This window comes from Rhipicephalus microplus, chromosome 1 (assembly GCF_043290135.1).
Source record: "Rhipicephalus microplus isolate Deutch F79 chromosome 1, USDA_Rmic, whole genome shotgun sequence".
NCBI classification, from domain to species: Eukaryota; Metazoa; Arthropoda; class Arachnida; order Ixodida; family Ixodidae; genus Rhipicephalus; species Rhipicephalus microplus.
Window position 1 is genome coordinate 292,858,557 of NC_134700.1, and position 10,315 is coordinate 292,868,871.

A 10,315-nucleotide genomic window follows, 5' to 3' on the forward strand; every position below is an offset into this window, starting at 1 on the left:
TCGCCCTTACTATAAAGGGTGACAGAAACCCCAAGGGTCATAGATCCTTGCAACAGCTTGGAGCACAAAGCGTTTGGTAATTCGATGCTCCTCCATAAACTGTAGAATATCCTGGGGCCTAAACGAAAAGGTATCCGTCTGTTTGTTCCAATAAAGTCCCAGGACTTTCAGAGGTCCAGAAGGTGAGCAGAGTGATTTTTCGGAAGAAGTGATTCCTTGTACGAAGACGGCCGATACAACGGGGTCGTTGCTGGCCCATTTACGAATGTTCATTGAAGCATCTTTGAAGATTTCAATTGTCTCCTTATGCATTTGAATAGCTTGTTCAATGGTGTCAGCGCCAAATAAGAACATCATCCATATATATGGTGTCTTGCAATAGCCGCATATATATATATATATATATATATATATATATATATATATATATATATATATATATATATATATATATATATATATATATATATATATATATATATATATATATATATATATATATATATATATATATATATATATATATATATATATATATATATATATATATATATATATATATATATATATATACTTGAAAATAGCAATCGTACGAACAGTTATGTCAGCCCAAAGTGTTACATTATTAACAAACATAAATTACTTGGTCTTGAAGAATCAAACATTCAGCTTCACAGCGTATACCTCTGACACCCATATCAGAAAATGGGCTCTGGTCAGTGATGGGTTGTCCTCTGTCCGTTTAAAGGCGGGGTCAGTCAACCCCATGTCGTCGTCGGAGGAGGCTCATATTACCCCAATAAAGTTCTCGTTAATCGCTTAGCATCCACACATACACACGACGCACAAAAACGTCTTTCGTGTTACCGTTTTTTTTTTATTTTATCGTGGTTCAACGGCGGCATTGTGCTTGAACAAACAGACCAGTATAGTCAGAACACTCCCCCCCCCCCCCCCCGTCATAAGCGCAGCAAAAGCGCGCGGTCAGAGCCCCTGTAGTGTCCAACACAATTTTCGTGTTTTGCTTCGAGCCATTCGTCACACCATGTGCCGGTCAAGCCAACATTGTACACTCGAACTCCCCCCCTCTATTCCTCCCTGCCACTGCTTTGTGAAGGAGAGCCCAGCACTGGACACGAGCCTGCGCTGCCAATCGACTCGACAATGGCCAGCCGGGGTGTTGAATTAGTGGCCACTATGGAGTGAATGCTCTATGGGGCGGACAACGAGGGTGTGAGGACGGCTGTTGAAGTGCGTAGTTCAGCGAGTGGCGTTCCGCTTCTCGGATGTCCCTTTGTAGCCCTCATCCGTCCAGCAAAAAAAGAAGTAAAATAAAGGTCCAGAGCAAGAAAGAAGGCAACGAAGCCAAGGAAGGGTCCCGTCAAGCAAGACACATTGTGACAGCCATTGGCACTAACGGACAACACGACGATGCCTCGCCCTCACTTCAACCCCGCCGATCTCTCCGAATGTGCGTCCGCACGCTTCATTCACGACACAAGCCAGCGCACTAACTCCTTAACTGTCTGGCAAGAAGGGTTGTTGTGGTCTCTCAAGAAAGATACAGAGATGCGAAACGGCTACAACAATGGAGTGCGCGTCCAGGCGTAGACACTCACGGTATACACCATAAACGCTTCAATACGAAGGGCGCCGTCAATCGAGTGAGATAGAGAGAGCGAGAGAAAGAAAAAAGGAGGTCCGAGTGTGCTCTCGGTCACCACCACTAGCGTACACATTAGCGTGGTTTCATCGTATACGCGAGTGCGTCGAGTGCTTTGCTTTCGACTGCCACGACGAAGAGCCGCATAAAAGGGCAAGAAAAAGCGAACTAAGTGGCTTTTCTGGTAGCACGACCGCCAAATGGTGGCCAGTGTCACGCCCCGTCTGTACTTCAGTCTAGTGGCTAATGGATGCTGACCCTTGTCCCATGCACATGCACGGAAGGGCGCGGAAACTTCAGATCTCGGCAACGTAATATGGAGGTATGGATGTTGTACTCCAGTTGGGGCTTCTGCGTGCGACTGTAGATGGGAAGGCTGGTGTTATTGAAGGTGAAACACCTTAATTAGTGCCCTTCAGTTTCTCGGCTTTACTTAAAGTTACAATAAAGCGAAACAATAAGTTAATCTAGACTCATAAATTATTCCTTGAAAACTATATACTATTGTTAATTTTACTATTTCAAATTACAAATAAACAAAAAAAAGTTCCGACTGTCTTCCTTTCAATTTCGCACAGCAATCTCTGCATGCAGGTGACTCGTAACGTCACGCATTTGAATGTCTTTCTTTTTGTCCTGGCCACACTGGCTGAGCAAAGTTTCTTGAACTTTTGACTCGTTGTTTTTGGCACCCTCACAGGACAACGTACTTTATTTTTACACATTAGAAAGAACTACACACAGTCATTATAAGACCTGTAGTGATCTGCGACTATCTATGACGTCACAGCGAATCGGTGCCGGAACTTCAAGGTGTCTTCACCATATGTATACATTTTCTTCACATGCATGTGTTCTCGCTTTCCAAGTGTCTACTCGTGGTGAGCGGGTGCATTCAGTCCTTCGAAAGCACTATTTACTAGTGAACGAAACGTTGTATCCCTGCAGTATCACTATCTCTTCCGTGTTCGAGGCGGTGGCCATCGGCATGTTTGGGTCCCCGCCTCCCATCCATGCACTTTTCTACCAAAGAACTTCTCTACCGTTGAGGCATTGGATCACTCAGATCAGGGATGTCATGCTCACCTCAGCCAACGGGCCGCAGTCACAAAATGTAGTCCTGCGGGGGCCGGCACAGTCAAGAAGGTCAGAAAACCCAGGTGGTGGTGGAGAGGGGATAAGCGAAATTTGAATAAAGTATTAGATAACGACAGTGTTTCGAAGAAGACATCTTCCATACGCTCCATGCAAGTGATTTCTGATGGGTATTCTATGGTAGATTTCGAGAAACATATTCATATTGATCTTTTTAGAATAACTGAAGTCTGGACGCCGATTATAAAGTACAGTTTTTGTCACATTATGCTTGGCAGCGTGGTGACCACACGGGATGCCTAAAAAAAGAAAGAAATGGTTGAGAGCATTCACGCCCATGCAGCTTGTGAACAAGCTTATTCGTGAAAAAAGTATCGGACACCCCGCCGCGGTGGTCTAGTGGCTAAGGTACTCGGCTGCTGACCCGCAGGGCGCGGGTTCGAATCCCGGCGGCGGCGGCTGCATTTCCGATGGAGGCGGAAATGTTGTAGGCCCGTGTGCTCAGATTTGGGTGCACGTTAAAGAACCCCAGGTGGTCAAAATTTCCGGAGCCCTCCACTACGGCGTCTCTCATAATCATATGGTGGTTTTGGGACGTTAAACCCCACAAATCAATCAAAAAGTATCGGACCACAACCGTCATGTGCGTGGCGCGCCGCTACACGGGCAGCATGCGACCCGCGTGTTTCAGACCGCTGACTGATCAAAGGTGGTAAATTTTGTAGTATTTATTTCTCTCCAGATGCTGAAGAAAAGTATTGAAAAATCCGTTATTCACCCAGAGATTCATTCCAAATATAGTTCCGCTGAATGGCAAAAGAATGAAAAAAAAGGCAGGGAGGAAAGGCAGACACGTTGTCTGGTTTATAAGAACAAGTTTGCTACCCAACACCGGGGAAAAGGGCTGAGAAGTTCGAAAGTTAGAAGAGTATCGCGAAAATGACAAAAAGAAGACAACAAGCCGATGTAGCTATAGAAACCGTCCTGAAATGTCATTGTTTAGGATGACATTTCAGGAAGTTGCTATATAGCCACCACATTACTGAAACATTTAGGGGCAACAGAATTGGACGATAGGCTATGTGCATGATGCCGTATATATCGCGAAAGAATGACGGGTGGTGGTTGGTGGCGATGCTGTCACAGGTGGGGTTAGCCTGGCCGACTTGGCCGGCAATCGCTCCGCCTGCGCGACTCTTTTCATGTAGTTCGTCTCACCATATAGCGCCTAATTCTGTCTCTCGTATAGAAAACGTAAGAGTATACGAATGAAAGAATGACGCACTCAGACGATGCGTGTGTTTTCTCCGCAGGGTGGAAGTTTCCACGCAGCGGCTGTGGTTGACCTATATACGGCTTGAGTTTACGTCGTTGCGATGTTTAGAGGTTATTTATGCAAACATCAAACAAGCTGAACATGCACGCAAGCAGGTATACGCACGCGACTACAAAACGCGACATTGAGGATCCAGGCTATATAGTTATATAGCTGCATGCACCTTCTAACAACCACGTGGTTTCCCGTAAGACGAAAGACGGCCCAATTATAGAAGACCTTTGCACTTTGCCGGGTATCGCTGGTATCTTTCTACTATATAGTTATATAGATACCATGTGATGTTCATTTTGATAAAACTTAACGCCAGTGCTGTAATGTGGGTGCCGACGTTGCGTCCAACCATACGCCATTCTTTGCCAATGTAGTCGACATGATACATGTTTGGTATGCCATAAATATCGCCACAAGTACTTCAAGTACACAAAGACGTTGATCAACCTCGTAACTCTTGGCTCCAAGCAAACAAAAGAAAAAGAAGTTACGCTGGCATGCAGCCAATCATTGACTATACTTCGCAAGGCAGCGATTTCCGCAACGCGTTGGATTTGTCAGAATTTTTTTTTGTCTCTCAAACATTCTTCAATGCTGAATGAGCTGGATCTCTTCACTTTGATGACAGCTGATGATTTTAGCAGGAACGAAGGTTCTTTCGATATTGTAGTAACTCGTGACAAAATACACTGAGCCTATTTACAGGCATCTGTATGTACCGCGTGGTTCTCAGCGCACTAAGCGTGAAACTGTGCGATTACTGCTGCCAATATTTTGTCGAGCGTATACAAGCGCACAGCCAAGCACATTAAGAAATTGCATTTATGCACACCCCTTCTGTAGTCAGAACAGTAGGAACAGCAGACAATTGGAACTTGGAAAAATTATTTCTTCAGGCATTCGGTTCTATATTTTTTGTTCTCAGTTTTCTACCGATATATACATTCATGTATATGTATACGCCAGCTCTGAAAGTCTCTCAACAGATGTGTAGGTGTATTCATGTTGACGCGCTCCGATGTATATGGACATTAAAAAAAGCATAGCGAAAGCTTTATACGCTACGAAAAGCAACTTGCTTTAGTACTTGTCAGAACTGCTAAAGAAAGAATTTCGGCGTTTCGAGTAGAACATAGAAAAGTAGACGTATGCAAGTGAAAGTCGGTGTTATAAAAAAAGAAAGCTAAAGAAATGAAGCAATGCTTTACGCGTGCGAGAAACTCACACTGCCGTGTTTTGGTTGCCTACAGATAGCACGCTTCAAGTTCTTCGCACCTTTAGAAATCACGAAGGCGAGAAAAAAAGAAAAAGAAAAGATTGGGTGCCATACCACTCTCGGCTTTTGTGAATCGCAGACAAAAAAACAACGACAATTTTCTTCCACGTGTTAGGCTTTACTGCGCTGCACCAAAGTGCCGAGGCAAAGCGCGCAACCGGGACTCGAAATTTGATTGTCGCCTCTGGTGCTCTTTGACTGAGCGCCCTCTCGCGGGCGCTCGAGACGCTACACGGTCTTGGCGGTTTGATTCACTCGCGCCGTCTCTTCTCTACTCGTACTTACAAAACTGAGAGGGCGCTGTATGTTGTCTCACTCACACTGTGTCTCTAACGGTACGGCACTGAGTGAAGTGTTGGTGCGCTCTCGAGACATTATGGCTTTTTTCCAGAGAAACCCGACTGGTATGACATAAAGCTTGTGGCGTGTACTTTTACGCGCCGCAAAAGCGACAACAGCGTCCCCTCGAGGCGACTGCTTTCAGCCTCACTCATAAACCCCGCGGCGAAAATTTGCGATCACTCTTCTCGAACAAAACGAGGCGCAGCAGGCAAAAAAAAGTGATGGCGACAGCTTTTAGAGGCACGCAGAGTTCCCGCACCCAAGACTGCCGGTGATTTGCTTTCACCGACTGCGAGCCCACAGAATCGAACGGGTGGCCTGTGGGAGGCGCCTTGTGCACGCGCTTTTACCTCCTTCGTGGTTTCACATGCGCCACAAACCCACGCATGAGCGGCCGAGTGCATTCACTCTGCATGTGGCTGTGACGTCATGCAGTCGATAACGAGTACGGAGGAGTAAGAGGCCTTAGGGCCGAAATGGCGATACTCACGTTTTGCAGATTGATGGTAGTCAGAAAAGAAATGCCTGTGCACTTTGTACATTTTTGTTATTATGCCTACTAAGGCATCTTCAGAATATAAGTTAAATAAAGAAACCTTAAGAAGTCTCTTTTTATTATGCCTGTATGGCATTTTCAGAATATAACTTAGAAAAAAGAAAACCTTAAGAAGTCAAGCATCAAGTTGCAACTTTAATTCCGCACCGAGTACTGATGTGAACGTTGTGTAAACAGCATCTAACATTACGCAGAGTATTTCAGGCGAACAAATCGCGCTCCATATTGACAGAACTTTTTATATCATGGAAATCCTCACCGACCGAAATAATAAAACGGTCTGTCGTCAACACGCATGTCTATATAGCGCGCATACTAACGAGGAAACACTTTTACGCAACATAAAAATGTTTATTAGAAATGCGGACTATCACACGTCAATTAACCCGATGCGTCAACTTTAGAAAAAGCTTCGTCTGCAGATTAGTCATATACCGCAACAAAGTATAAATAGTGCTAATTCTTAATTTCATATTTATATTAAGGATGAGTTTTCAGGCTCCAACCAGGACAGAGGTGACGTCATTGTTATATATATATATATATATATATATATATATATATATATATATATATATAAGAGAAAGAGGTGTATACCTAAGGGCTCATTTTTCAGTGTTTTGACACAATATTAAAGAGATCCAAAAACAATAATCCCAAGGAGTGGATAGGGTTTAGGGGAAGTTATTAGAACAAATGTAATGTAAATAGGAAGAAAGAAAAGTGGGTGAAAAAATAACTTGCCGTTGGCAGGAATAAGTAAATAAATAAATAAATAAATAAATAAATAAATATATATATATATATATATATATATATATATATATATATATATATATATATATATATATATATATATATATATATATATATATATATATATATATATATATATATATATATATATATATATATATATATATATATATTGACACTAAGTTGACACTCATTCGCGTGTCAACTTAGCGCTTGTTCATTCCGCCAACAGCGTCCTACGTCATACACAAAAAGTTGTCTTCGTTTCAATAAACATCAGTTTGTGACCTCAGAAAGGTTCTTACGGCTGCTGCTGATCTTTGTGTGGGTGTACCAACGAATATGCATAAATTACAGGGCTTCGAAGCTACGTGATGAGCCCTGCATTTGTTTTCGGTTCAATTATGGGCAGTCCAACGGGCCTTCGAAGCGGCTAAAGGCTATGTCTTTCGGTTCAAATGTGGGAGCGGCCCGCGTCGGGCTAAAAAGCTATAGCGCAACCTATTGGACCCTAATGAAGTTCTTTCATCCATCATCCATCCGTCCGGCTTCCAACGTTACACTACTTCTCTATACGTGGTCTTGGCCAAATCGGCCCGTCTGCGACACCCAGAATGTAGCAGGCTAAGTTCCAAGTAATAAAGAATAACTCCACCTAATACTAACACGCCATTCAGCTCCCTGTATGTTTTGAAAACGAAAAAGAAGGAATCGCTATAACAAATGCTTTATTGGACGTACAGACTTGTTTAAGCTGGCTTATTTCGTTGCATTCCTCGCAAAGAATAAATTGGTAACCAGAAACATAATGGTTGCCCTTGGTTTGAAACGTCCTTTTGCCACTCCTTGAAAAACGAGTATATTACAAGAAAGCCGAAACGTCATGGAAAGAGCTGCATATCGTCGTCTTTTCAGCAAAAGCGTACTAGATCCTTTTCACGTGAAGAGGGAGGGTCGTTTCGAATTAAACACAGGATAAACCGGAGGGACATAATCAAAAAACGTGCGCATTTCTTATTCATTACCGAAAAACTCGGCCGGCGAGAGCAGCAACTCATTCAAAGCGACCCTCCTAAGCTGGCCTTTGTCGAAAGCTCCGCGCAGTTCCCTCCGTTAGCGAAGCCAAAGTCGCCCTTCTCCTTTTCGGGCCCGCATCCCGCGCGCGTCGGCCTCCCTCGCCTCATCAGCTCCCGAAGCCAACATAATGGCGGGCAACACAAAATACGGTGATGGGAACCCGAGCATCCGCGGGGCCTCGGAGGGCGAACCCCAGCTGCGTGCGGGCCAGGACGCCCTCTCATTGGCCGCCCGAGTCGGGACGGGTCGACCAACGGGCGACTACGCGCCGGCACCATCGATCGGCCGAGAAGGCGTCAGGACCCCCTCCGGAACCAATCACGGTCTGTCATTCCGGTTTGGCTAAACCGAGCAATCTTGGCGCGAGCGGCCGAAAAATCGGACGGGGCGAGGATAACCGAGACGAAGCACGCGCCCGGACCATGTGCGCCAGCTCGGCCGACGCCTCCTCGTGCGCACAGCTGAGGGGACCAGCGGAGCCCGTCGGCAGCGCGATGCAAGTGTTCGGCACTACAGCGCACCCTCCGCCCTCGTTCGTCGAGTACCAGCGGCTGCAGCTGTTCGACTACAGCCAAGCCAGCCGGCTGCGCATCGTGCAGCCCGGTCTCCTGGGCGCCTATGCCGGTGCCTTCAGCCCGTACGCGCCACCTCCGGGAGCCGAGAGCCTGTTCGGCTTCCCGCCTTTCTTCCGGTTCGACCCGAGGTCTCGCTTCGTCCAGGAGGAGCCCAAGCCTCAGCACAGCTACATCGGGCTCATAGCGATGGCCATTCTCAGCTCGGCGGAGAAGAAGATGGTGCTGAGCGACATCTACCAGTACATACTGGACAACTACCCGTACTTCCGGAACCGGGGTCCCGGCTGGCGAAACTCGATCCGCCACAACCTGTCGCTCAACGACTGCTTCGTCAAGGCCGGCCGCAGCGCCAACGGCAAGGGCCACTACTGGGCCATCCACCCGGCCAACGTGGACGACTTCAAGAAGGGCGACTTCCGACGCCGCAAGGCTCAGCGTAAGGTGCGCAGGCACATGGGTCTCTCGGTGCCCGACGACGACGACAGCCCGACGCCGACGCCGCCTCCCACGCTGCAGCAGCCTCCGGTCGAAGCGCAGCACACGCCGACCGCCACAATCTGGGGGGAGGACGGCACGGCCGCGGGCCTGACGCACAAGCTGTCTTTCAAGAGACGCCAGTTCGACGTGGAGAGTCTTCTGGCGCCGGACCCGTCCCCGCTTGAGTTGCGCTCGCAGCAGCAGCAGCAACAGCAGCCGCCGAAGCACAGCAGTCCGTGGCCCTTGCCACCCGCTGGCTGTACGCTGGAGTCCATCGGACTCCAGGGTGCGTGGCCAGGACAGCCGCAGTCTCTGCTAGCCATTCACCAGGAGCGCTTGTCCCTTTTCAGAGCGCAGCAGCAAGAGCAAATGCTTCAACGCTGGTGTCCCCTTCAAGATGCACGCTCTTCACCCTCCATTTCGGACACTGAAGCTGACAAGCTGAGCGCTCCACCTTGATCTTAATAACCTCCCACGTGACTAAAAAGGCCGATACACTGTAGGCAAATACAAGCCTTGCCATGGAAGTGTGACCTCCGTTTATAACAGAGCAACGCGTCAACCTATAGCTCGAGAAGTTGCTCCAACGTTCATCTTTCTCTTTCGCCTCGTGTATGTGCCATGGTGCGTTTTAGGAACACTGCTAGTCATCCGTCTAGAAGAAGGTTCCAGTGAGGGCAAGAACGCTGCGCCTGACCTTGGCGTTGAGAGAGAAAACAACTGTACAAACAGGAGCAAGCTTCAGGTGGTTGAACCCGGCGATAGTGTCACATCACGTGTTACAAAGACAGAGGTGCTTCGAACTCGGTCTTCATGTGTATATAGAGACTCGAATGAGAAGCCACTCCACGAAATCAAGCAATATGTAAGTGATTGTTTCAATAAACCACTGTTTGTTAACTCTTGTTGATTTATAGCTTACACTCAAGATGAAAACATAACATAAATGAAATTTAAATAAATAGAAGACATACATATGTTTAGATTTGTGTGCTTTCAAACATGCGGTACAAAACTCTTTCTGAGAACTTTAATATATGCATATATAAAAATGTAAGTATTTTTATTAGCGCAATTTATTGAAACAGAGCTCATGTAATCTCTGAGCAACGGTTTCTGTAATTGCATAGAAGTTTTATGGTGAAACTACAACGAGAAAGCAAAATTG

At 46.2% G+C, this 10,315-nt stretch overlaps 1 protein-coding gene across 1 annotated transcript; it reads left to right on the plus strand.

Annotated features, from left to right (window-relative positions):
• Positions 1-8,247: 8,247 nt before the first annotated feature.
• Positions 8,248-10,024, plus strand: LOC142767389 (uncharacterized). Its single transcript, XM_075868946.1, has one exon. It carries the CDS (start codon positions 8,248-8,250, stop codon positions 9,604-9,606), a length of 1,359 nt encoding a protein of 452 aa, XP_075725061.1. The 3' UTR covers positions 9,607-10,024.
• Positions 10,025-10,315: the final 291 nt, after the last annotated feature.

Excerpts from the sequence above, each read along its gene's own strand:
- LOC142767389 (XM_075868946.1), top strand. The coding sequence starts at position 8,248 with ATGGGAACCCGAGCATCCGCGGGGCCTCGGAGGGCGAACCCCAGCTGC.